Genomic DNA, 27,163 nt, shown 5'->3' with positions numbered 1-27,163 from the left:
TTCGACTAACATGTAACAATTTAACTCACTAATATTACTGTTTGTCAAAAAAGAAAACACGAAGATATAACATGGATTAAATCTTACACATTATTTAACGGAAATGATTTTTACACGTCTCTTTGCTTTCATAGGCATACATTCTTTACAATCCCTTATTTAAATGTCGACCATCCCCTATATTTTATTTATTTATTGTTGAAAATAACAGGAGAGAGGTCAACAACGGCAAGGATAGGAGACTGACCCATATATGTGCGAGGTTTATTATTTTATTTAATTGAAACAAACATCACAAGAATAATATAATATATTACGGCTCAAGTAGGGCTTTCTAGAATCCTTTAAAGCGAAGTGGAACCTTCGGAACAAGCTTTGGGTCTTATTGGAGGGTAAAAATTTCTCTGCAACCCAATCCCGATCGCATATTTTCTCATGTATTTTCCTTTGCCTTTCTACTCACGCTTTGCTTGGACTTTATCCCACTAAATTGAGACATGACCCTTAGCATTCAAAACTCAAACGTGAAAAATCAAAATAAAAACGTCATTGCATTGACAAATTAAATTGAAATTAGTTCACCAAATAAACAAATTAAATCGAGTATTAAAAGTCGTCCTCAAGAAATAAATAAAAGAAACAATTAGAAGCTGTCCCCGTTGGGCAAAAGGCTTGACTTAATCAACGAGAGGACCGGGCTGTTTCATGACAGAATGTGAAGGCCCAACTGCTGGTCGCCACGTCACCAATGAATGTGCAGGCAGCCGGGAGTCACAAAATTATAATTGGTGCACCGTTGGGTGATTTAGACCGACGCGCTTGTACCCCACTGCCCGGTGCAATGGGGGCGTCCTCCTCCGTTTGTAGGACCTTCCAATTTTGCGTGCACGAAATATCTTTTAGCTCCTTTTTATATAATCTCGGAGAGATTAAAAGGAGGAATATACATCAACAACAAATCAAATGGGAAGTTTAAAGGTCTATAGATCAAGTTTACTTTCGAATAAAATTAGCATTCTGCAATTGGTTCTTTTTATTTTTTTATTTATTATTTTTTGTTAGTTGTGTTTCAAAAATAATGAACGTAACCACTCACAGCTTCACTACATGAGTTTATTTTTTGTGAATTTTGTTTCTTATTTTTTGAAATCTTAATGTGAGAGGGGTAATTTAGTTGTTAGATTCATCATTTTTGTCTTCTCCTTATATATATATATATATATATATATTACTATTTAATATTTATGTTGGTATATGTCAATAGTGGCACGTCTGGCATAACAAATTATTTATTTAAAACAACCTCATTTTAAATTGATAAAAGTACAAACGCTTGTAGGGGGTCTCACAAACACTAGTTAATAATTGAAGAAATTGTACTAATGATCCCTCAATTTTAATCCAATTCGAGTAATGGTCCCTTATCTTAACCATTGTCATTTAACTCATCAAAACATGCAATTATGGTCATTTTTATCAATTATGTCATAAATTCCTTGAAAATGAGTCATGTGCAACGCACACAAAGCTGAATCAAGGGGCAAACATGAAAAACCAAATGAAAATAATTGTAACAATAGTTCCTCAACTTTAACCCATTTAAAAAAATTGTCCTTTAATTTTAGCCTAATTAGAGCAATAGAGCCTCAACTTTAACTCAATTGTAGCCAAGGTTCTAAAAGATGTTAAACGTTAGTCAGGCGGCGGGCTATGGCCTAGTGCTTGGGCGAATTTAAGTAAATCTATTGTATTTCGTGTAAATAAATGTCCATTTATACTTAAAATATATATAATTTCATCATAAACAAGAAAATAGAATGACATATATATTATGAAATATTAGAACATAATGAAAACATGAAGAGCAAACATATAATGTGTGTTTCTTTAATAATTTAAGTGTTCAATAAGTCTCTTACAAATTATTAGAAACAATAAAATGCAAAAAGAAAGTCATCTATTTTCTATCTAAGTGAGTTGCAACCTAGGCAATGTCTAGGCGGATCTAGACGGGTTAGAAGGGTGCATAGGCGGTCTAGGCGAACACCTCAGCAGGTCTAGACGCTTTTTCTTAATTTTCAAATGCCTAGACATTAATCGGGACGGTGGCTAGCCACCTAGCTCCTATGTGGGGCCTAAGCAGTGTTAGGCGTGGATTTTTAAAACAGTAATTGTAGCAATGTCATTCCAACATGACTCATTTTTTACGAAATTGATGTAAACAACCATAACTGCATATTTTAAGGAGGTAAAGTACCATTTTTACAAATTTTTCTTAATAATTAACATGTGTTAGCGACAATCACTTGAACACGGCTTATTCAAAAAGTGACTCGTATCGTATACGGCTTTTTGACTATTTATTGCATTTTTAATTGAAACAAAAAAATCAGCAATAATTGCTATTGAAGCGAGTTGTGCACACGCTCTCATACACTATACCACGCGCTTGACCGCCAAGCACAGTACCCCAGTCCCACAATCCCGATCTTCAGAAACCCCATCGTGAACCGTATGCGCACTGCGCACCTACACCCATACCGCACTGCGCACCTACGCCCATACCGACACCACCGTTCCCTCCTCAGCCTCCTCATATTATCAACACCAACAACCAAACAACAACGCTCTTTCTCTCTCATCTTTTCCCTCTCTACTCCTTCGACTTCAACCCTCTCTAAACCCCTTCCTCCTCCTCCTTCTCCGCCTCCTCGAACTGTAGCAATGGCCTCCGCCGACCTCGCCGCCGCCGTTCCCGCCGCAGAAGACGAGACGTACGGTTTCAAGAGATCGGAGATGTTCAAGGAAAAGCTTGCCGGCACCGTCAACGCCTACGACCGCCACGTCTTCCTCTGCTACAAGAGCCCCGAGGCCTGGCCGTCGCGCGTCGAAGGCTCTGAGTCCGATCCGCTCCCTAAGTTCTTCGCCTCCGCTCTCAAAGCTCGCAAGAACGACATCGCCGTAAAGGTCCGTTTTCCAGCTCATTTCGTTGGCGTTTCTGATCGTTTTTTCTTGCTGTTTCTTATTTCCTGGAGATGCTGAGTTCTGGTGTTGAGCTGAGTTGACTCCGTTACTCACTTGGTTTATTTTTTTTTTGATAGACGTTGCTAACAGTAATTGAAGGACGCGAAGGAACTGAGTTTTCCGACGGCGATGTGTTGATTTTCCCACAAATGATCAAATACAAGTAAATTCACGTTGATTTCTTGAGCTTTTTGTTCTGTAGTTGCTTTATTTTGAATGGGAATTTAGAGGATTGAGATAATTAACCAGTGAGTGGTGTTTTGATTCTTCAGATTTGCTTTATTTGACTTGGAGATTTCGCTGATTGCTAGCTAGAGATAGAGTTTATGATTTTCCGATTTCAAGTCTCACATCGACCTAATTTAGTGTGTTTTGAGGATTTTTCATGGAATTGATTGAATGCAAATTACGACCACATTTAGTGTTTTATTTCTGTTTCGACTTTTCTTTTGATTACGAAATTGTGCTGAATTTACTGAACTAAATAGATAATTAGATGTATTAGCTTCTGAAATTAGTTCTAGAAATTGAATTTACTGCTAAGTTTATGACCAATTCCTCGTCTTACAAGGAATTGAAGAGTTTTTCGTTATTGTTTCCTGTAAATTCCTTTTTGTGATTCAGAGGTTGCTTTTGTTTCTTGATCAAAGGGGCTTGAAAGAGTCGGATGTGGACAACTTTGTTGACGATGTCCTTGTGAATGATAAACCATGGGCTTCTGGAGTGCAAGAGGCCTTGACTGGCTCCCATGTATTTGTATGTGCACATGGTAGTCGAGATAAAAGGTGTGGTGTTTGTGGACCTGTTCTGATTGATAAGTTCAAAGAGGAGACTGAGTTGCGAGGACTGTCAAATCAGGTGTTTGTTATTCCTTGCTCTCACATTGGAGGCCACAAGTATGCTGGAAACTTGATTATTTACAGCCCAGGTTCAGATGGAAGCATAACAGGCCACTGGTAATATCCGGATCATAACAGTTTAAAATTTATCATATTGGACTGGACGAAGGAATTTGAGTAGTCTGTACTACGAATTGCAGGTATGGCTACGTCACTCCTGATGATGTGCCGGAATTGCTTGATCAGCATATTGGGAAGGGAGAGATCATAGAGCGACTTTGGAGGTTTGTGTGTTTTTAATTTTACCTACTGTCTCCGATGAAAATTTCACTGAAACTGAAGCTTCTGTTATATTTTCTATGGCTGATTATTTCTAGTCTTGTATGATAGATTAGCGATATAGAGTTATGTTAACATGGAGGAACTTTTATGGAGCGTAGCATTCCTCTGGGTATTAGGTATATAACATTTGATTATCATGTTATTGATTCTGCGATGATTAGAATCGTAAGGAAATTTAGGTAAGTGAACTTGTCAGAAGTATCATCACCACACGTTTAAAAACAAACAGTCAAGGAAACATTTGTTCTTATTTCTATTTCATAGGATGAGTGCATTTTGTTTAGATTCTCATATGCAAGGAAATGGTAACGTTTTTCTTTCTGTCAAGGTTTGTGTTACCTTCATGGGATGAATAGTTGATAGCTAGTTCATCTCAGTGAACCAAATCAGACAACTTTTTTTTTTATTGATAAACCAAACCAGAGGTGGTTTTCGGGAAGGGGAGATGGGGTCAAGTAGGCACTGGACAGAGATGGAGAAAGCAAAGCAGATCTAGTCAATTGGTGCCAATTGGATATAACTGCGTTACTTAATTGCTATTAACGAAGCTTAGAATTGAATCTTTAAATAGCTGAACGTGAAATTCAATTTCATTCCTTACAGGGGCCAAATGGGAGCATCTTCTGATGGAGCTGAAAAAATTAATGGCCAGAAGCTTCCAAATGGAGGAGAAAGTAAGAAAATCGAGGAGAAGCCCCAAGAAAATGGCAACCAAACTAACCAAGAAAACGTCAATCAGATTCAGAGTAATGAGAACTTTTCAGGCTGTTGCCAGGGTGCTGATAGTAATGGATTTACATGCTGCCAAGAAGTAAGTTTGGAGCAAAAAGGTGGAAGTGAGGAAAAGAAGCTGAAAGAGACCACAAAGGCGTGTGCCAGGAAGGATGCCTCGGGGAAGCTGTCAAGCTTGATCGGGAAATGGGAGCAAAGTGATGTTCTTGCAGCTGCTGCAGTGGTGGGAGCAGTGGCAACAGTGGCTGTGGCCTACAGCTTTTATAGAAGGTCAGGCTGAAACGTACTCTAATCCTTGTCGGGTTTTGCCGCCGGCATAGAGGCCCTATTTTCTTGTAGAAAGATGTTATAAACGTCAGTTAAATAATCCTCCGAGCCATTCTCTTATATGAAAGGAGAATGTACGCTATACGTGCTTTTTCGGAAGGTGGGATGAATCCCCGAAGCTAAGCCATATATAGTAACAAAAATATTCACTGTTCTTTTCCGTAGATTGCTTACACAACTGAAATTCGTTGTTCCAATATACTGTTGAATGGTTTTGTCTTAACAGTGGGAGATTTGTATGAAACTGCTTGCTAAATGTTGATGCGGTATTTTCTATGTTCTTGTGATTCTTTTCGATTTGCCTGCTAGACTTTTAATTTAACCGTCAATTATGTCAAATTTTCTGTTAAATTTTAAGAAACGAGATAAACGACTATGTGTTAACATCTTAATCTGGTTGGAACTATTTTTTCCGGCTATATTTACATCGCTAACGGCAAAGCTCAGGGTTTGGTCGCGATCATCGTCCGATGCTGATCTTTGCAAGCATCTCCTCCACCAGCCTCTGTGCCGATGTACTTGTCCCCGCAACTCTCTCTCCTTCGGCATCGATTTCCTCCATAATCTGCTCTATAACCATGTTCCTCGACTGCTTGTTTCTCGAACCATAGTTGGAGCAGTCTCTCAAAAGAAACAGCAACTCCCGTGCCGTGGTTTTAGCCGTCCACGACCCATCGCCGCTCAGCTGAAGCAGTCCCGGCATTGCTCCTTCCCTCAGTATCAGTCCTCTGTACTTTTCTCTGCAGCTCTGGCATATAAGCAGGAGGATTCTCGCTGCGTGCTCCTTGGATTTCGTCGATCCCTCTTCAATTGTCTCAACCAGTGCCCGGATTGTGCCACAAGTACCTGCAGTTTCCTCGAGCACAGTCTCGGATGAAGAAACAATGTCGTCAAGTAGCGCGATTGCCTTCTCAACCAGTTGGTTTGATTTTTCCAAGCTGTGGAATGTTTGTTGCAACGAAAACACCACGCCGGAAGAAACCAATGACGGAATAATCTGATGGCAGGTCGAGAGGTTGTGTAGCGTGGCTATGCCGTCGAGTCTGGCTTGCAGGCTGATGCCTTCAGCATAGTCTTGATTGAGAAGTTCAACTATTAGTTGGATGGCTCCGGACGATGCAATCGGTAGCTTGTTTCCCTTGCAAGACGAAAGGATCAAAAAAGCCGCTATCGTGAGCTCGATCACCGCCTTGCTTTCGCAGCGGAGCAGGTTTAGCAACGCCGGTAAAGCCCCGGACTTCACAATTCTACTCTTGTTTCTGCAAAGTTAGAGAAGTAAAGGAAAAATTCAATCTTACAGCACAAGGAAGAGTCCCCAGTAAAAATCATACATAACAGAGAAAAGTTTTAGACTTTTTCACAAATTTTTCAAACCATGAGACTTTAAGAAAAAATATGAAATGCTTGGAGTTATCGAAGACTTGGCGCAACAGTGACGTTGTAGGATTTATACAGCATATGGACTAACCTTTCACTACCAAAGGCAAGACTAAGTAGAGAAAACAGAGAAGCTTCAATGGCTTCGGCATCCTCCGAATGCAGCATCGAAATCAACGGAACCATAACGCCCCTCTCTGCCAACTTGTGCCTCTGCTTGCTCTTCAGCTTACCCAGCTCCGTCGCCGCCTCAATCTGCGCCGCCCGGTCGCCGGAAAACAGGTTTTGCAGCACCAGCTCCTCCATGATCAGAGCAAGCAGGAAAGCACCAGTTTCTCACCAACTAGGTAGGTTAATAATTTGGCATTGGGGATTGGGGGGATTGGTTGCTTCAAGAAGTGGTATTAATTGGGGCTGTGCGAATCCATTGTTTCAGTTAGAAGCAAACTCAACAATTCTTTTTTTGTCACCCTTTCTTTCTTTCTTTCCTTTATTTTTCAGAGTGTTTCTGATTTGGAAATGCTAAAAAACGATTCCTTGAGGATGAATCTTTAACTTTCCTTTTATTTGAGGCAAACGGCGTCACCTTTTTGGGCAAAGTAAATTAGTTATTATCCTTCTTTTTTGGCCAATAGGAATTTTTGACCAATGAACACCTTCTTTGGCATAAAGTAGAGAAAAACGAGAGAAATTTTGATGTCTGGTTAGGGCACCACGTCATCTGTATATCACGCATGTGATTAAAGAGGACTCTCGTGCATTGGGGTTTATAACGAACTTGCTTTTATTGATTATAACACTAGTTATGTGTGGGCGTACGGATGACGTGGTTCTCTGAAGACATGCAACTTTACGATATTGTTTAGTGATTACATGTTTTTTTATTATTTTTTAGGGTTTTATGGTGAATTGATATTGATCACTAAAACGGATTCAAATGAAGTAATATTCATACCCCAAGTACTCTTATGATATGGTTGGGGATTTGTAATCCAAGGACGTCTATATAATAAAGTAGTTCATTTGGATATAGTATATACAAATGCTACTCTTCTTTATCTTTACTTTTCTTTTCGATAAATGTTACTGGGACTCTTTCAAAAGTGAAACTCTTCATAAATTGTCTATCACCTTATATCTTTTGCATAATATTTTATAATGTTAATACGAAAATTAACATTAAAATGTGAGGTGACGTAAATCTATAGAGAATCCTATTAGTCTCCTTAGCATTTCTCTTTTTTTTTAGTAGAAAAGAGAACATGACCCTTAAAAAAAAGGAAATAATAATGAAACATTTTTGGTACTGTTTACTTTTAACGCTAAAGACATTTTTACTTTGAAAAATCACTCCTAATACTATTCACTTACACATTTATTTTGTCATTTTCATTAAAAACATACAGAATAGCAGAAAAGCATTGATATTTCTTTTTTCTTTAAAAAAATGTCTGCCACTAAGAATGCATGATTAGATTCGATTTTCATTCAAATTACGCAAGAAATTTGTAAATAGTAGCATATAATAGTATATATTTTTATTTTTCTAAAGTGGCACTGTGGCAGTGAAACAAATTGAATTGATAATGTTTTTGCTTTTGCTTTTGCTTTCCCGCTATATGGCGGGATTTATATTTACTTTTAAGGCAACGCACGAACTTTTATGTTTATTCTAATTTTTGCTCTAAGTAAGAGAATATTTGTATTTATTGTGTTAGTTGTGATATTTTTGCAGTGTATATGTACCATGAGGGATATACCATATTATATATTTAGAGGAAATTTTTTTTTTTTTTTTTCAAGTGTTTATTGAATTATATAGTGATATGTAGCATATTGTATCATGTTTTGTTGTGATGTTTCGTGCAAAAATTTTACTTTATTTTTGCCATTACAAATTTTGGGTGAGTTATTTCCACTCTTGGTTTTAAACTCAATACAAGTATTTCCTTATGTTATTACATAATAATTGGTATTTTCAACCTTATGGGTTATACGAGTATCATACTACTATGTTATTGAGGAAGGAAGAAGGTATGAGCGTGGAGGCATGAAAGAGGAATAATTGCAATCCGATCGTGACGGAATGACATTCTCTTTTATGCAACCGCTCTAACTTGATTTCTTTCTTATATTTATATAAATATGTTCCTCCCTGTTTTCGAGTATCTTAATTACCACAAGTTATTTTAAATTTTGGGGACGAAATTTTATGCACTAAAAAAGCTGTATGTCACTTGTACCATTTGTCTATTCTTTAGGATAATGTATTGTATAATTTTACAATATAAATCGTTTATTTTTCATCAGCTTAAAAAATAGTTAGAAAAAATTACTCAAATGTGAGATATTTAGTAATTTATATGGATCAATTATGTTGAACATCTAGACAATTTTAATATCAAGTAACATATTAATGTTGAATCGTGGACTTATTTGATCCATATATGAGTTAACAATGTCCAACTTTATCGAATTTTTATAAAAAAGAACTTCAAATAATAATTTTAAAAAATAAACGATATTAAAATTTGTACTTAAAAAATATGTTAATCGCAAAATGTGGATAACAAAATTTGATTCAATGGGGATTTTGGTCATTTAATTATTTTTCAAACTCAGAACCAATTAATTTTGATTTCATTTTATTTTTGTTTTTTAACTTTTTTTTTTTTTCAAACATATGAAGCTCTTTGCGCCTTATCGCGGGAAGCTGAACACTTGTAGCGACCAGGAAACAAGAGACTGTCCGAATTCTCCCCATTAATCTCCTCCTTAATTAAAATTAAAAATTAAACACATGGCTAATCACCCTAACCTTCCTCCCTTAATCAAGATTACCAATGCCATCAACCTCTAATCATCCGATTAATCCTCCTCCTCCTCGCACAAACCTCAATTGCCACCGCCGCCAACGCCGCAAGCAGAAAAACACTCACCCCATCCTCGATAATCCCGATCCCGACCCGCATTCGGAACCCGAATCCTCCCACCCTCCACCACCAGCCGCACCCGAACCCGAACCCAAACCCCAAACCGAACCATCACCGTCGTCGCCATTGCCGATCGATGACCCTCACGTTCGGATCGCAATGTACGTGGCGATGGCCCACGCGGGCCTCGCCTTCTCGCTGGCCCTCCTCTACGGCGTCACGAAGCTCCTCCAAGGCTACTGGCGGCCGATCCACTGGGCGATCCTCTGCTCGATGCCTCTCCGCGAGCTCCACACCGCCCTCGTCTCCTTCTGGTCCCACTCCCTCAACCTCGGCCTCTTCGAAACGCTCATTGCCATCCCGATCGCCGCCCTCCGCGCCACCACCGCCTCCCTCGTCGATTCCCACACCGCCATCCAGTGCTGCCTTCTCCGCGGCCGCCCCAACCGCAGAAAGAGGCAGATCAGATTCTCTAAGCTCGTCCAATGGCTCATCTCTTTCGCTCTCTTCGTCATCGTATACGAGAGCATAGGCATTATCTCCATCCCGGCTTTTGCCGCGGCTTGCTTCATCGCCTACTCTCTCGGTTACAGAAGCATTCTGATTGATCGGGGCGTCGCCACCACTCTCTCTGCCATCTCCTCTGTTCGCCGCAGCGGCAGATTAAAATTCAAAAATACCATCAATATTAACAGTAATAGTAACTCCCCTGCTAATTTTGGCGGGAAAATCAGCCGGTGCATTACGAGCATGATGCTCAACAGGTTGAAGACGGCGGTGGCGATTGGCCTGATCACGGTGATGATCGTGGGATCTGTGTTGGGATTCTTTTTCTTTTCGTATAAGATCGCAATGGAAGGGAAGGGGGCTGTGATTTCACTCAAAGCACATTTGGAAGAGATGAATTACGATTACGCCGAGAGGGTCGGATTCAAGAAATGGATGAATGCGAATCAGGTTCCGGAATTGATCGATGATTACGCCACCAAGTTCTTCGAAACTGTTTCGCAGAACATCGATTCTCTGGCGGCGCATTACAATGTGACGGAGGTTGTTGACAGTGTTAGGCATTACTTGAGTACTAATCACGATCAGATTCATAATCCCATGTCGAATAGTAATGAATCGGGCCTCAATTTTTCGAGTAGTATTAGTACTAATGGTGACGGTCAGCCTAATTTTTCAGAGAAGTTTCATGGCATTCAATCCCGGGTGAGGAACGGAGAATGGGGAGTGATCTATAGAGATATCGATGGCTTGTTTGGAGAATTCATGTCATTGATCGCAAGGGAAGACTTGGCGGAGAAAACGAAAGATTTCTTGCTGCAGGGGTTAGACCTCTCCAGAAGAGTACTCGCTAGCGGAACAACGGTTGTGGCCGGAGGAGCAAATCTGTTGTTTTTCATGGCGGTCTCGCTCGTTTCAGGGGCTGCAGGATTGTTCAATTTCTTCTTCGAATTGACGGTGTTCTTCTGGCTTTTGTACTACCTAATCACAACTGATTCAGGCGGCGTTATGGATCATGTCCTGGGAATGCTGCCCCTTTCGAAATCCACAAGGGTTCGGTGTGCTCAAGTGCTTGATCACGCTGTCAGCAGCGTGCTGTTGGCTGCTGCCAAGGTCACATTCTTTCAAGGGAGCCTTACGTATCTCTTGTTTCGATTCTACCAGATTCATTTCCTCTACATGTCTACATCCCTCGCTCTTATGAGCGCTGTTTTGCAAATTACACCGGCTTGGTTCTTGTCCATTCCGGCTGCGCTGCAGCTGGCCATGGAAGGGAGATATGTCAAGGCAGTTTTGGTGACGGCGGTTCATCAGATTCTGTTGGAATACGGCACAGCAGCTATCCAAGATGAGATTCCGGGACAGAACGCCTACCTCACTGGCCTCAGCATACTTGGGGGCATTGCTCTTTTCCCCTCCATGTTGGAAGTAATTTTCCTCTCTAAACCTTATTCTTGTGAATTAATGCTTGCATTTATGTTAATTAGAGCGGTCTAAATGGCGTTTGAATTGCGTTTTTCCGATCAAATTACAGGGAGCGATTATGGGTCCTCTGCTGATGACAGTGATGATTGCCTTCAAGAATCTGTATGTAGAATTTGTCCTTGCTTCTGGAAAAGAAGCCACTGCTCATTGATACAAGTAATTACTGCATTTTTTCATGAAATTGATGTAAGTAATTTGATAGAAAAAACATCACAGTCCTAAAGTATGTCCATATCATTACGCCTTTCATGTGAGTCGAAACTTTCCCTACAAGAAATTTCTCAACACTTCTAATCTAGACAGCATCCGCCATGTTTTGTAGCAGGAGATCGACATTGGGAACATAACCTTCCTCTCTCATTTTCACCTCTAATTTTCCTAGCACTCCATAAATCTGATCGGAATCAAGGTGCAATCTATCTCCGGCAACAAAACTACATATGTCATTCCCCACCTCGACAATGCTCTGCCCGGACACCTTCTTTAACCCCTTCTCCTTTATCAAAGTTCTAAGATTTGTCACATTTTCCCATTTGTTATCCATGGCATATATATTCGAGAGCAGGATGTAATATCCTGCATGATTAGGATCCAACCGAAAAAGACTCTTTGCTGCAACCTCTCCAAGTTTTGTGTTGTTATGAATCCGGCATGCACCAAGAAAGGCTCCCCAAACATGAGGTGCAGTTGGATTGGGCATTGTCTCAACGATTTCCATTGCCTTGTCCAGCTCTCCTGTCCGGCCAAGAAGATCAACAATTATCCCGTAGTGCTCAGGTCCGGGCTTAAGTTGGTATTCAGGCAACATGGTGTTGAATATCTCAATGCCTTCTTCAACCAAACCCGAATGGCTACACGCAGATAAAATCGAGAGAAATGTTACATCATTAGGCTTGACATCTGAGTGCTTCACCATCCGATCAAATACCTTTAAAGCTTCTTCTCCTTGTCCATGAACTCCATAACCTGCAATCATCGCGCTCCAGATAACGACATCTTTGTCTGTTATCCCTTCAAATAATAGGACAGCATTGTCTATGCTGCCGCATTTCGAGTATAACTCTATGAGTGAAGCTCCAACAAAGATGTTATTCTTGAAGGCACGTTTAATCACATAAGCATGGAGGCAGAGAGCTTGTTGAAGAATCCCTAATTCCGAACAAGCTGCAAGAAGCTTGACCATAGCAACGGCATCAGGCTTAGTTTCGTCTGATAGCATGTCGCGAAAGACCCCAATTGACTTGTATGCCATTCCGTTATGAGCGTACCCGCTCAACAAGGCAGCCCACGAAACCACATCTTTCTCTGGCATTCTATTGAAGAGATCACCTGCTTTTTCGGGTGCAGAGCACTTCATGTACATATCAATCAAGGCTGTAGCTACCTTGATATCTAACTCAAAACACTTCCTAGTAGCAATTTTGTGGATCTTCTTACCTTCTTCTAAATTACCTGCCAATGCACATGCTTGTAATGCACTTACCAGAGTCACTGAATTAGGTTCGATTCTCGTATCAATCATTTTGTTGAAAAGATTTAACGCTTCTGTTACATCCCCATTATGAGTGTAACAGGCAATCATGGAGCTCCAAGAAACCACATCTTTTTCCAGCATCTTCATGAACAACCTAGCGGCAGTTTTGACAGAACCCGTCTTTGCATAGAGATTTAGCAATGCATTACCTAAAGATAAATCAGAGTTGAACCCGTTCCTAATAGAAACACCATGCACACAACTTCCAATTCTAAAATTTGATAACTGAGCACAAGCCGAAACAGCACTAACAAGCGTCACTTGGTCAGGATTAATGCACCCCACCATTACCATTCGGGAGAAAAACTCCAATGCTTCTTCAGGATCACCATTCTGCTCATATCCAGTAACCATAGAAGTCCACAAAAACACATCCGGGTGCAAAAACTCGTCAAACACTTTCACAGCCTCGCCCATTTGTCCGCATTTGGAATACAATTCAATCAATGCAGAACCTACAAACATATCCAATGCAACCTTCTCATGTTTCTTCACAAACCCATGTATTATTTTTCCACACGCTAGCGCCCTTAACCTCGCACACGCCTTCAGAGCAATGGGAATGGTGAAATTATCAGGCTTTTCATCATTACCTCTTGACTCAGACATCATGCTACGAAATAGACACAAGGTCTCCTCCCATCGGTCCTCTCTACAGTAGCTCCTGAGCATGGCATTCCAGAGATAGACAGTTCTGTGGAGCGTTTCGTCGAACACCTTGCGGGCATGACCGAGGGACTCATATTTTGCGTACAGAGCGTTGAGTTTTGTGGCAAAGAAGCTGTCCTGGGAAAGGCCGGCTTTGAGGGTTTGAGAGTGCAATTGCGCCACTGATTTCGCGCTGTTACATGATGCAAGCAGATTAGCAAGGACTTCCCTCCTTTTCATGCAGAAGACTCACTTGGTTACCCCAAAAGAATCTCACAATCTCATAAAACCAGATCGGGTTTCGTTGGTAGTCACACTTGTGGCTGTAAGTTGGCTGTGTCGAATCCAATCAAGTCGGTTTTCTTCGTGTTTTCCACTTGTGTGGCGTGTTTTTATCTCTCTTTGACGAGATGTATAGAATTGTATCAGAATTTTATACAGGAATTTTAATGAAAAGTTTCTGACACTGTTTATCTTTACGAAAAATTGTATTTTTATATTAAAAAGTCAATTATGGTACATGCTTCGTTTTATAAAATGCATAGCATTTACATGAGAACTTCCGTTAAATTAAGCAAGTGAAACACATGTTACATGCTTCGTTTGTTATGAATATGTAAAGGACAAATGCTCCACATTTTATCAAATTAAGATTCCAATTTTATGAATTACGAGTCTATCTTTGTTTTGTTTCACTTGAGGAGATAAAAAGAGTACGATGAATTTAAACCATTTAGCAAATACATAAATCACTTAAAATGTATAATTCACAGTTATGTGAACAGAGAGAACATATAATCATTCTCCGAAAACACCACTCTTTTCTTTTTTCATTAATTCTCTCTATGCACTAATTCTCTCACTTTCTACCAATTTTTGTTTTCCTATAATTTTTTCGTTTAGGTGTGAATAAGGTGCATTATGAGTGTGTACTATATAGAGTCTGATGATCATACTATTACCATACGTGTTTGACGATGTCATTAACGATGACGATGGCTAATCCTTCAGTGACTAATATAAAATAACGTTCAACTCATGACTGATATGTTATTTCTTTGATATAGTAAGAATCTTTTGAATTTCCCATATTTCTTGCATTAACTTATATCAAACCTAATTGTGCTTCAAGTCACAGAAAAAGAGATGTTGATTCTCAGCCATCTAACAAACCAGTGGTCAAGCTCATTAGGGTCCCCAGGCTCTCATTCTCTATCCACCGCCCATTTTGTAAAAAGCAGTAGCATGCACTAGCGTACTACCTTTAACTATTTTATAGTGTATTTAGTTCCAACAAATCATCTCCGACATTGGTTGGTCATTTTTCCATTCTATGCTAAAGGTTTTGCAAAGGCCGGATCTTTTTTTCTGGAAATCCTAAGCATCCTGTTCATGGTACGATCAATTTTTGGTAGATATTATTTATATTTAGTTTTAAATTTTAAATTTTGAAATGATTTCTGATCGCACGATGTACGATGAACGATCACGATCACGGAATCCCTAGGATCCTCAAAAAAAAGATCCGGTGAGAATCCTTTTCCTTTGCAAAGCTCTTATACTGAAGGGGTCTTCCTCGTGTGACGTCTCACAACAAATTATACATACAATATTAAAACGTCACGTGACTATAAATTCGTTACTTGTGAATCATTATGATCAGATTTTAATGTTAACATATCGCATAAGTGACATATTACTATTATTATGTTTTGTTAACGTTTGAATTAGTCCTTAGACTTTGTCCTAATTGGAGCGTTGATCCCCAAACTTTGGCTCACATTTAAAATACAATTCAATCAATGCAAAACCCACAAACATGAGCCATGTCCAATTCAACCTTGTCATGTTTGTTCATAAACCCATGACGGCCACCAACATCAAAACCAACCTGTGCACCACCTTTAAAATAGAATAAGGTCATGTACTAAAGGTGGGTTCAAAAAATCGAAAAAAATAAACCTGAACGATACACCGAACATAAACTTAAATAACAAACCGAAAAAAAAAAACCAAACCGAAATCATGTGGTTTGGTTTCGGTTTCAATGATGATGAAATCGAACCGAATATATGTATTAATTTTATTTATTTATTTATGATAGGTATTTATTTTCTTAGCCAATTTCAAGCCCAAATTTCAAGCCCATGTTAAGAAAAGCCTTCTTACTACAAACCATAGCAAATTTCAAGCCCAAAGTTTCATTTCTTACTCAGCCGCATCTGGAATCTTCTCTCCCTCTTCTTTCTTCATTATTTTTTGCTCTCACATCTTCCAGCGATCCAAAACAATAATCAGGAGTTTCGCTGGGGAATCTTGGGAAACGATCAGGGGTTTCACTTCTTTGCTTGAAATCAATGAATACCAGCAGCCTCGCCCTTGCAACCGCCGCTGCCGCCGGTTCGTCTTCCTCTCGGCGTTCAAACCGCTGGAAGTACGAGGTGTTCCTGAGCTTTAGAGGCGAGGACACACGCACTGGGTTCACGGACCACCTCTCCCTTGCGTTAAGCAGTGCCGGAATCAACACGTTTATAGACTACGAGCTCAAAAAGGGGGAGAATATACAGAGAGAACTTGACCGAGAAATCGAAGGGTCGAGGATCGCGGTCGTCGTCTTCTCAAAGAGTTACGCGGAGTCCCGATATTGCCTGAGGGAGCTGTCGATGATCATGAGGTGCCGAGAAGATCAAGAGGGGAAAGTAGTCTATCCAATATTCTACGACGTTGACCCTTCTGAAGTGAGGAAACAGAGTGGTAGTTTTGGGGAAGCATTTAAGAAGCATGAAAGGGATGAAGACCCAAATGAGGTCGAGCAGTGGAGAAAGGTTCTTAAGGCTTCTGCAGATTTGGTTGGCCAGGATCTTAAAACCACTGCAGACAGGTATCATTTCAACTTTCCTCTTTTACAAAATTTAATCGCTTGCAACATCTTATACAATTAGCTTTTGGGATACTCACTAATCAGCCATGTCGTGATGCATAAGGCATTTAGTTCATATGAATCATGCTGTTGCACGATTAATCATCTGTTTGCATAATTTGGATTTCCAATTGGCAGGCGTGAAGGAGTATTTATCCATAAAGTTGTTGGTGACATCATCGGACTTCTAAAAACCAGCGACTCAAAAGAAGCCAAGCACTCAGTTGGAATAGCTTTTCGCGTGGAAGAATTCAGTACTAAATACTTAGATGTTGAAGGTTCACATGATGTTCAAATAATTGGAATTTGGGGTATGGGCGGCATAGGTAAAACAACGCTTGCGAGAACCTTTTATAGCACATACCATCATAGTTTCCGTGGTCAATGTTACCTTGAAGAGGTGAGGAGTAAAAAGAAAAGTATGGTTAGTCTGCAAGAACAACTTCTTCGAGATGTTTTGAAACGGCCTGACATTAAAATAAGTAGTGTTGGCGAAGGGACCAAGGAGATAGAGAAAAGACTTGGAAGCATGAAGGTACTCATCGTAGTTGATGACATAGATGATGCGGACCAATTAGATGAATTGGCGATAGAACATGACTCGTTTGGTCCAGGAAGTAGGATTATTTTGATAACAAGAGATGAACAAGTGCTGAATATACAGAAGGTGGATAAAAAATACAAGGCACAAACGATGACGGATGAAGAAGCTCTTGAGCTCCTTAGTTGGCATGCGTTTGGAAATCATTGTCCTGATGAAGAATATATTGAACTCGCAACAGATGTTGTTGATTATTGTGGAGGATTGCCGCTAGCTCTTAAAGTCGTAGGCCGTTTGTTGGCTACGAAAAAGAGTAAAAGCATATGGAAAAGTACATTGGATAAATTGAGAAATCTTCCACATGGAAAAATTCATGAAACACTTAGATTAAGCTATGATGGGCTAAATGATGATCATGTGAAAGGTGTGTTCCTTGACATATCTCATTTCTTTATTAACCGGGTTGGAACTGAAGTCGTGGCAATATTGGATGGTTGCAGTCGCTTTTGTGTAGAATCAGAAATCCGAACTCTTGAAGATCGATGTCTTCTAGATTATGATTTTGCATTAATTTGGATGCATGATTTGATTCGAGACATGGGAAGAGAAATTGTGCGGGCAGAATGTGCTATGGAACCTGGAAAACGTAGTCGATTGTGGCATCATGAAGACGTAACAAGCGTGTTAAGAAACGAATCTGTAAGTGCTTTCCCAAATCCCAATAAAAAAATTGTTATGTTGAATGTATATAAATAAACAGAAGCATATGCATATCCCACATCTAATGCATTGTATGCGCTGCATTTGTAGTTCTTTCATAGATAGTCATGGCTCTGCTTGAATTAGATTTGTTCTTGTCTTCCCCCAACAGGGAACGGAAGCAATTAGAGGGCTAACTTTATTGTTGCCAGAAAATTCTGATGAGCATCCCTTCCGCACAAAAGCATTTAAGAAGATGCGGCATCTGAAATTTCTCCAACTCAAAAATGTAAAGCTTACTGGAAGCTACCGTCATCTTTCCAAGGAGTTAAGATCTTTGTGTTGGGAGGGATTTCCTCTAGAGGTCATACCCAAAGATTTTGATTTACGAAACTTAGTTCTTATTGACTTGAGCAACAGCAAGCTTGTCCGAGTTTGGGAGGATTCCGATCTGGTACAATACATATAATTGTCGTAACCTCAACCAAATTATTAATCCTTTCCTCGTCCGTGTTTTGTAAATACCAACATCAGTCGACAGTCATTCTCTCTCTCTCTCTCTCTCTCTCTCTCTCTAATATGGATTATGATTTTGTTCAATCTTTTTGCCAAACAGTTGCCGAAGAAGTTGAAGTTTCTTTATCTCGATCATTCCCGTAACCTGACTCAATTACCAGACTTTTCAAAACTCCCACATCTCGAGGATTTGAGCCTCAACGGCTGTAAGAGTGTATCTGGGGGTTACCGTTTATTTGCACAACTGAAGATGCTTCAGTATTTAGATCTTGAAGACTGCAATATAACGGATGATGCCATTCTTGAAAGCCTTCGGAGTCTATCTTCTTTAAGGATTTTAATACTAGATGGAAATGGTTTTAATAGGCTACCCACCCTCAGTGGCCTTTCCCAGCTTAAATCTTTGTATCTAAATCATTGCACAAACCTTCAGGCAATCCCAGATTTGCCGACAAGTTTGCATAGCCTGGAAGCGAATTACTGCACTGAACTGGAAATAATGCCCAGCCTTCCAGAGATGTCGGAAATGCTTGAATTGCAACTGAAAGACTGCCGCAAACTCAAAGATATTCCAAACCTGGATAACTTCTTGTGCAAAATGCATACCCTTCATGTGGAAGGGTGCGCCAGTCTCACTGCTACTTTTAAGGAGAACATCCTACTGGTATGGAACTTTCGCTCTCCCTCTCTGATTTTCGTATTGTTGCTTATACTAACTTTGCACCTCGTGTTGTAGAAATGGAAGGGGTATACAATTGGTGGACTTTCTCTCTCTGTAAATGATATTCCTCGCTGGTTACCCTATGTCGCACGAGAGGATGAAACTGTCGAAATTGTAGTGCCGCCTACTTTTGATTACATAGGAAGGTTGGTTGTGTGCATCATTTATTCTTCGGACAACTCAGACTGTACTGGGTCCCTATGCATTCATGTTGTTAATCGTACCCAACGAACTCGTTTTCACATTTGGCCAATGGAGACCACCATAACTGCTTCCCATGAATGTTATCTTTGGCTGGGAAGTCTTACAAACAAGAAGCTCAATCTGAAAGGTGGCGACAAGGTTCGTGTGCATGCAGACTTTATTGAAACAGAGGATGATCATCAAATTAAGGTGAAGAAAACAGGAGTGGATATCGTAGAATGGGATTTTGTATTTACAAATCGGACAAAAGTGGACTATAAGCGTGTGCCATATGAGTCTGATGAAGATACTGATGAGGAAGAGGACTATCAGACTGCACCATATGAGTCTGATGAGGAAGAGGACTATCAGACTGCACCATGTGAGTCTGATGAGGAGGCCTCTGACGACGATAAAGAGTTAAGCAATTACTCATCTGATGAGGTCCAACCTTGCAAAAGATTTGAGGTTATCTGATCTCAATATCGAAAGCTTTGACGATGAAGAAGAAACAATTGGGAAATGAAAGAAAGCATTCCAAAGTGTCTTTTTTAGAAAGCACTTGAATTTTTAATAAGAGTTTCAATGTGGGTATAATAAAAGCACTTTTAGCTGAAGCAGTTTTAGCGAAGCAATGCCAAACGAGTTCTTAATTAAACATATAAGTAGCTTATTTTCTATTCAAATAAATTAATGATTTTTTATTTGATTCATTAATGACATTAGAGAAATTTACATGCAAGTGTGTGTCGTGTTTATCCCTCTCGGTCTCCCCCCACCCCATTTCGAAGAAACTAATTTCCCCTTTCACCTTTCGTCCACTCCCCCTTGTTGCCTTCATTTTCTCTCCTATAATGAGAATACTCATTATGTTGCCCTCATTTTATTTGATTCATTTTGTTGTGTTTTTCTTTTCTTCCCCATAACTCACCAAACTTAATACTCATTCGTGACCTGCAATTAAATTACAAGATTAGTCAATTTAAGCCAATTGTATATTCTGAAACCAAATAGCCTACATACTTCAATCAAAGGCCGTAGGCATAGAAATTTAAATTAGAATAAGATCACATGATTAAATTAAAACGATGGAATTATAACATGATTTTTCTGCAACTCATTAATTTAATTATAAAAACACAAAACCATGTTATTCCTTTCATTTTAAGTCTAAAATGTCACAAGAAAATGTAGCTTTTGGGATAAAATAAATAGTAAAATATGCACTCATCAGTGCACATGCTTGCAGACTTTATTGAAACAGAGGATGATCATCAAATTAAGGTGAAGAAAACAGGAGTGGATATCGTAGAATGGGAATTTGTAGCTTCAGATTGGACATATGTGGACTATGAGCGTGTGCCATACAAGTCTGATGAGGAGGACACTGATGACGATACAGTGTTAAGCGATTACTCATCTGATGAGGTCCAACCTTTCAAAAGAGTTAGGTTATTTGATCTCAATATTGAAGGCCTTGATGATGAAGAAGAAACAACTGGGAATTGAAAGAAAGCATTTCTAAGTGTATTTTTGGAACTTTTGGAACGTACTTGAATTTTTAATTAGAGTTTCAATGTGGGGATAATAAAAAGCACTTTTAGCTGAAGCGTTTTTAGTGAAGCAATGCCGAACGAGTTCTTAATTAAACATATAAGTAGCTTATTTTCTTATTAAATAAATTAATGATTTTTTATTTGATTCATTGGTGACGTTAGAGAAATTTACATGCAAGTGTGTGTCGTGTTTATCCCTCTCTTGGTCTATTCCAGCCCCCCCCCCCCCCCCCCCATTTCAAAGAAACTAATTTCCCCTTTGACCTTTCACTCCCATTGTTGCCCTCATTTTCCCTCCTATAATTAACCCTAGTTGTTTGATGTATGTGATTAACTCTAATTGTTACTAATCATACCCTGCAAATTCAGCATGGAAATTTTTTGAAATGTTATATGAATTTATACACTTTTTTTAAATTTGTCATATGAATTAACATTTTAAGCGCTTTGTCATATCAATATTTCGAAATTATTAATTTGTCATATTACTTCAACTCTGTTAAGTTTTCCATCTAAAATAAGTCATGAGGCTTGCAAATGACTTATTTTCAAGGTTATTTCGGACATTTCAACTCCTCACTTTAAGATTATTTCGAACATTTCAAGGTTTCAGACATTTCAAATCTTTTTTTTTAGCGCCATGATTGACCATGTTGAATTCTCAAAGATTACAACTTATTTGCATGAAAAACTTAACGAAGTTGTGTTGAGATGACAAATTAGTGAATTTGGAAAATTGATATGACAATAGACTTAAATTTTTAGTTGATGACAAACTTAAAATGGCTTATAAGTGTGTATAACATTTCAAATTTTCTCAACTCAATCTTCCTTTTGGTTGATGAATGTTGGGTTCGGTGGCTTAGATTTGAGCCAAGTTGAGTCCCACATTGGCTATTGAGGATTTCCATGTGGTGCTTTATAAGCAATGGTCACACAAACATGTTGCCGAGGCCTTTTGATAAAATCCATACCCCTTTATTTGTGTGGATAAAGTAGGTGGAATGTTGGCAATACCGACTCGTATGTGTGGGACCCGTTGGTGTGCTTCCGCACAACAATTGGTATTAGACCTTAGGCAACGCTTGTTGAAGTTGAAGAGCGAGCTCATTTGGAATTTGGTGCCTGTGGTCAAGATGGAGCTATATTTGCATTTGGATCGTGAGACATCTGGCTTGAATCACGCCAAGGTGAAGATTGGTGGTTTTAGTGGTTTAGATTTGAGCCAAGTTGTTGAGTCCCACACCGGCTAGTGAGGATGAGCGTGTAGTGCTTTATAAGCAATTGTACCACACACATATTGCCGCTGCAAAGGTCACATTCTTTCAAGGGAGCCTTACGTGTCTCTTGTTTCGATTCTACCAGTTTCATGTCCTCTACATTTTGCAAATTACACCGGCTTGGTTCTTGTCCATTCCGGCTGCGCTGTGGTGACGGCAGTTCATCAGATTCTGTTGGAATACGGCACAGCAGCTATCCAAGATGAGATTCCTCTCCAAGCTTTGCGTTATGAATCCGGCATGCACCAAGCAAGGCTCCCCAAACATGCGGTGCAGCTGGATTGGGCATTCTCTCAACGATTTCCATTGCTTTATCCAGCTCTCCTGTCCGGCCAAGAAGATCAACAATTATCCCGTAGTGCTCAGGTCCGGGCTTAAGTTGGTATTCATGCAACATGGTGTTGAATATCTCGATGCCTTCTTCAACCAAACCTGAATGGCTACACGCAGATAAAATCGAGAGAAATGTTACATCATTAGGCTTGACATCCAAGTGCTTAACCATCCGATGATCGGATTCCGATCAAATACTTCTGAAGTTTAATTCCCTTATCCATGAACTCCATACCCTGCAATCATCGCGCTCCAGATAACGACATCTTTGTCTGTTATCCCTTCAAATAATAGGACAACATTGTCTATTTCGAGTATAACTCTATGAGTGAAGCTCCAACAAAGATGTTATTCTTGAAGGCGCGTTTAATCACATAAGCATGGACGCAAAGAGCTTGTTGAAGAATCCTTAATTCCGAACAAGCTGCAAGAAGCTTGACCATAGCAACGACATCAGGCTTAGTTTCGTCTGATAGCGTGTCGCGAAAGACCTCAATTGACTTGTATGCCATTCCGTTATGAGCGTACCCGCTCAACAAGGCAGCCCACGAAACCACATCTTTCTCTGGCATTCTATTGAAGAGATCACCTGCTTTTTCGGGTGCAGAGCACTTCATGTACATATCAATCAAGGCTGTAGCTACCTTGATATCTAACTCAAAACACTTCCTAGTAGCAATTTTGTGGATCTTCTTACCTTCTTCTAAATTACCTGCCAATGCACATGCTTGTAATGCACTTACCAGAGTCACTGAATTAGGTTCGATTCTCGTATCAATCATTTTGTTGAAAAGATTTAACGCTTCTGTTACATCCCCATTATGAGTGTAACAGGCAATCATGGAGCTCCAAGAAACCACATCTTTTTCCAGCATCTTCATGAACAACCTAGCGGCAGTTTTGACAGAACCCGTCTTTGCATAGAGATTTAGCAATGCATTACCTAGAGATAAATCAGAGTTGAACCCGTTCCTAATAGAAACACCATGCACACAACTTCCAATTCTAAAATTTGATAACTGAGCACAAGCCGAAACAGCACTAACAAGCGTCACTTGGTCAGGATTAATGCACCCCACCATTACCATTCGGGAGAAAAACTCCAATGCTTCTTCAGGATCACCATTCTGCTCATATCCAGTAACCATAGAAGTCCACAAAAACACATCCGGGTGCAAAAACTCGTCAAACACTTTCACAGCCTCGCCCATTTGTCCGCATTTGGAATACAATTCAATCAATGCAGAACCTACAAACATATCCAATGCAACCTTCTCATGTTTCTTCACAAACCCATGTATTATTTTTCCACACGCTAGCGCCCTTAACCTCGCACACGCCTTCAGAGCAATGGGAATGGTGAAATTATCAGGCTTTTCATCATTACCTCTTGACTCAGACATCATGCTACGAAATAGACACAAGGTCTCCTCCCATCGGTCCTCTCTACAGTAGCTCCTGAGCATGGCATTCCAGAGATAGACAGTTCTGTGGAGCGTTTCGTCGAACACCTTGCGGGCATGACCGAGGGAATCATATTTCGCGTACAGAGCGTTGAGTTTTGTGGCAAAGAAGCTGTCCTGGGAAAGGCCGGCTTTGAGGGTTTGAGAGTGCAATTGCGCCACTGATTTCGCGCTGTTACATGATGCAAGCAGATTAGCAAGGACTTCCCTCCTTTTCATGCAGAAGACTCACTTGGTTACCCCAAAAGAATCTCACAATCTCACAAAACCAGATCGAATCCAGTCAAGTCGGCTTTCTTCGTTTTTTTCACTTATGTGGCGTGTTTTTATCTCGCTTTCACAAGGTGTATAGAATTGGTATTAGAATTTTACAAAATGCATATAGCATTTGCATGAGAACTTCCGACAAATTAAGCAAATGAAACACATGTTACATGCTTCGTTTATTATGTACGTGTAAAATGACAAGTGTTCCACATTTTATCAAATTAAGATACCAATTTTATGAATTAAGAGTCTACCTTTGTTTTGTTTTGTTTGAGGAGATGAAAAGAGTACGTTGAATTTGAACTATTCAGCAATTACATGAATTACTTAAATGTTTGTACAAGGTCAACTTGTAATATGTATAATTCATAGCTATGTGAACATACAGACTGTAGAATCATTCTCCCAAAATACCACTCTCTTCTTTTTTACTAATTCTCTCACTTTCCACCAATTTTTGTTTTCCTATAGTTTTTTTCGTTCAGTAGTGAATGTGGTGCATTATGAACGTGTACTATACAGAGTCTGATGATACTGGTGAGAAAGATTATCATACCATACCATATGAGTTTGACGATGACATTGACAATGATGATGACTAATCCATCAATGACAAATACAAGGCAACGTACAGCTGATGACTGATACGTTATTTCTTTGGTATATTAAGAATCTTTTTTATTTTCCACTACAAATTCTTAGGTTCATACTTTATTGTATTAACTTATATCAAACCTAATTATGCTTCAAGTCACAAAAACAAGAGATGTTACTTCTTAATCATCAATCAAACCAGTGGTCAAGCTCATTAGGGTCCGTAGGCTCGCATCCTCTTTCCACCCCCCATTTTTCCTATTACGAAAAAAATATAGTAAAAAGCAGTAGCACGCACTTCACTGGGCTACTGCCTTTTACCTGTTTTATAGTTATATTTAGTTCCTCCCAACAAATCATCTCCAACATTGGTCGGTCATTTTTCCTTTCTATGCTAAAGGTTTTGCAAAGCTCTTAAACTGAAACGGTATTCGTCGCGTGATGTCTCTCAAAAAATTATACATACAATATTAAAACATCACGTGACTATGAACTCATCACATGTAAATCATTATGATTATATTTTAATGTTAGCATATCGAATAAGTGACATATTACTATTATTATGTTTTGTTAATGTTAGAATTGGTCCTTAGACTTTGTCCTAATTTGAGCATTGATTGCCAAACTCTGGCTCATCTGTCTGCATTTAAAATACAATTCAATCAATGCAAAACCCACAAACATATGCCATGTCCAATGCAACCTTGTCTATGTCCAGTGCAACCTTGTCATGTTTGTTCATAAACCCATGACGTCCATCAACATCAGTTGAACCAAGCTGTAGACCACCTTTAAAATAGAATAAGGTCGTGAACTAAGGATGGATTAAAAAAAGGAAAAAAAATGAACGAAACAATGAACCGAAACCTAAAAAACGAACAGAACAAAAAATCTACTCAAACCGAAATCATTTGGTTTGGTTTCAGTTTCAATGATTCTAAAACCGAACCGAATATATATTAATTTTATTTATTTAGGGAACTGTTATTAGCAGTCCAACAATCTCATTCTACACTCCTCACAAGTACATTTTTTTTTTCTAATTATAGAAAGTTTGGAGTGCAAAATGAGATTTTTGAAATGCCAATAATAATTTGCGAAGAGCACATCTAGCCTTCTTTCAATTTTAATGGGGACACTAGGTAGCCGTGGAGCAAGAGTTGTTTAATACCCTGACTTTCAATATAAACGTTGCGATTTGAGTTTAATAATATTAGATAGGGATTGAAGTACTTATTGCAATCATTTATTGATGGTCAAATATGGTCGTTCAAAAAAAAAATGTCATTACATTATATATGACCATTAATGGATAATTGTACTAAGGACATGAACGAGACCAAACCAAGTTCTCATATTCGATGTAAATGCAGGTTCTCAAGTAGGGTGGGCATTTTAATCGGGTCAACTGATCAATCCAAACAAAATAATGAGGTACTTAGAAATTTTTAATAAATTTGATAATTGAGCACGTCTTGATTTATAAATTTCATGGCCTATATGAATATGTATTTAATTAATTTGCATCCTGTGTTATGGATTAAATTTTTCAATAAGAATTGTTATCGTGCCTCTCGCACTCTCGTTTAATACGTCCACTAGCAATTATTCAAAACTATATTATATTTTAATATTTTGAATGTTTCAAACCAATAAGAACAGCTAATCCACCTTAATTAAAAACTGATTATATGCCTTGAATAATGATCGCGTTGCCGTCGACAATGACAACCTATAAGAATAATAAGGCCTATTAAATATAATATATTGGTAGATTAGACTTAATCAATCAAGCCCATGTAAAGAAAGGATCCGGCTTCTCTGCCTTTTCACTTCCCATACACTTTTATCATCTTTTTTTTGTGCGATTACAGTCAAACCACATCAACATTTTATATTAATTTTTTTATAGAGATAATAAGATAAAAAGAAATAGTAATATAAAATGTTGACATGACTTAACCGTGACTGTACAAATAAAAATGATGAGAGCATATGGAAAGTGGAAGGACAGAGAAGCTAGGTCCGTTAAGAAAAGCCTTCTTACTACAAATGCAGGCATATTATTATGGGAGTTTTAACCAAAAGCCTATGATACTGTTCACTTAAAAAAAAATCATATTATTACATTAAAAAATCAAACATGATATTATTCAATTTACCATTTATTTTGTTCTTATCGTTAAAATTTAAATTTTCAATCCCGGTTTTTCTTATTATTTTCTCCCTCCCATCTTTTGTTACTCAGCCGCATATTGCATCTTCTCTCCCTCTTCTTTCTTCATTATTTTTTGCTCTCACATCTTCCAGCGATCCAAAACAATAATCAGGAGTTTCGC

The 27,163-nt window shown here is 39.0% G+C and overlaps 5 protein-coding genes and 1 pseudogene across 6 annotated transcripts; 3 read left to right on the top strand and 3 right to left on the bottom strand.

The window, feature by feature from the left end:
- Positions 1–2,386: 2,386 nt before the first annotated feature.
- On the top strand, positions 2,387–5,540 carry LOC103404273 (uncharacterized). The gene is made up of 5 exons (XM_008343168.4): positions 2,387–2,967; positions 3,102–3,187; positions 3,675–3,980; positions 4,064–4,147; positions 4,809–5,540. The coding sequence occupies exons 1-5, from the start codon at positions 2,515–2,517 to the stop codon at positions 5,215–5,217; spliced, it is 1,338 nt and encodes a 445-aa protein (XP_008341390.3). The 5' UTR covers positions 2,387–2,514; the 3' UTR covers positions 5,218–5,540.
- A 53-nt stretch (positions 5,541–5,593) lies between these two features.
- On the bottom strand, positions 5,594–7,175 carry LOC103404272 (U-box domain-containing protein 3). Its single transcript, XM_008343167.4, has 2 exons — positions 6,733–7,175; positions 5,594–6,523 (listed from the first exon to the last, which is right to left on the bottom strand). The coding sequence occupies exons 1-2, from the start codon at positions 6,945–6,947 to the stop codon at positions 5,725–5,727; spliced, it is 1,014 nt and encodes a 337-aa protein (XP_008341389.3). The 5' UTR covers positions 6,948–7,175; the 3' UTR covers positions 5,594–5,724.
- Positions 7,176–9,352: 2,177 nt separating this feature from the next.
- LOC103404274 (uncharacterized) lies at positions 9,353–11,843 on the top strand. Its single transcript, XM_008343169.4, has 2 exons — positions 9,353–11,509; positions 11,616–11,843. The coding sequence occupies exons 1-2, from the start codon at positions 9,485–9,487 to the stop codon at positions 11,715–11,717; spliced, it is 2,127 nt and encodes a 708-aa protein (XP_008341391.3). The 5' UTR covers positions 9,353–9,484; the 3' UTR covers positions 11,718–11,843.
- An 18-nt stretch (positions 11,844–11,861) lies between these two features.
- LOC103404557 (putative pentatricopeptide repeat-containing protein At3g01580) lies at positions 11,862–13,988 on the bottom strand. Its single transcript, XM_029097391.2, has one exon. The coding sequence runs from the start codon at positions 13,986–13,988 to the stop codon at positions 11,862–11,864; it is 2,127 nt and encodes a 708-aa protein (XP_028953224.2).
- A 1,939-nt stretch (positions 13,989–15,927) lies between these two features.
- Positions 15,928–20,032, top strand: LOC103425867 (disease resistance protein RPV1-like). Of its 2 annotated transcripts, XM_029097730.2 has the most exons (5): positions 15,928–16,629; positions 16,807–17,908; positions 18,081–18,362; positions 18,525–19,088; positions 19,161–20,032. In XM_029097730.2, exons 1-5 carry the CDS (start codon positions 16,106–16,108, stop codon positions 19,803–19,805), a joined length of 3,117 nt encoding a protein of 1,038 aa, XP_028953563.2. In that variant the 5' UTR covers positions 15,928–16,105; the 3' UTR covers positions 19,806–20,032. The 2 variants fall into 2 exon arrangements, with proteins under 2 accessions (XP_028953563.2, XP_028953564.2); XM_029097731.2 differs by lacking the exon at positions 18,081–18,362 and having other exon boundaries at positions 15,967–16,629.
- Positions 20,033–21,603: 1,571 nt separating this feature from the next.
- On the bottom strand, positions 21,604–24,408 carry LOC139193573 (putative pentatricopeptide repeat-containing protein At3g01580; annotated as a pseudogene).
- Positions 24,409–27,163: the final 2,755 nt, after the last annotated feature.

This window comes from Malus domestica, chromosome 17, assembly GCF_042453785.1.
Source record: "Malus domestica chromosome 17, GDT2T_hap1".
In the NCBI taxonomy this organism is placed as follows: Eukaryota; Viridiplantae; Streptophyta; class Magnoliopsida; order Rosales; family Rosaceae; genus Malus; species Malus domestica.
This window is presented reverse-complemented; position numbering and strand designations above follow the sequence as displayed.

What these genes read in the sequence shown, in the direction of transcription:
- LOC103404273 (XM_008343168.4), top strand. Translation starts at nt 2,515, where the DNA reads ATGCGCACTGCGCACCTACACCCATACCGCACTGCGCACCTACGCCCA. An exon ending in AGAACGACATCGCCGTAAAG is followed by an intron (nt 2,968 to 3,101) that starts GTCCGTTTTCCA and finishes TTTTTTTGATAG; the next exon opens with ACGTTGCTAACAGTAATTGA. An exon ending in GGAAGCATAACAGGCCACTG is followed by an intron (nt 3,981 to 4,063) that starts GTAATATCCGGA and finishes TACGAATTGCAG; the next exon opens with GTATGGCTACGTCACTCCTG.
- LOC103404272 (XM_008343167.4), bottom strand. Translation starts at nt 6,947, where the DNA reads ATGGAGGAGCTGGTGCTGCAAAACCTGTTTTCCGGCGACCGGGCGGCG. An exon ending in CTTGCCTTTGGTAGTGAAAG is followed by an intron (nt 6,524 to 6,732) that starts GTTAGTCCATAT and finishes CTAACTTTGCAG; the next exon opens with AAACAAGAGTAGAATTGTGA.
- LOC103404274 (XM_008343169.4), top strand. Translation starts at nt 9,485, where the DNA reads ATGCCATCAACCTCTAATCATCCGATTAATCCTCCTCCTCCTCGCACA. An exon ending in TTTTCCCCTCCATGTTGGAA is followed by an intron (nt 11,510 to 11,615) that starts GTAATTTTCCTC and finishes ATCAAATTACAG; the next exon opens with GGAGCGATTATGGGTCCTCT.
- LOC103404557 (XM_029097391.2), bottom strand. Translation starts at nt 13,988, where the DNA reads ATGAAAAGGAGGGAAGTCCTTGCTAATCTGCTTGCATCATGTAACAGC.
- LOC103425867 (XM_029097730.2), top strand. Translation starts at nt 16,106, where the DNA reads ATGAATACCAGCAGCCTCGCCCTTGCAACCGCCGCTGCCGCCGGTTCG. An exon ending in CTTAAAACCACTGCAGACAG is followed by an intron (nt 16,630 to 16,806) that starts GTATCATTTCAA and finishes TCCAATTGGCAG; the next exon opens with GCGTGAAGGAGTATTTATCC. An exon ending in TTAAGGAGAACATCCTACTG is followed by an intron (nt 19,089 to 19,160) that starts GTATGGAACTTT and finishes CTCGTGTTGTAG; the next exon opens with AAATGGAAGGGGTATACAAT.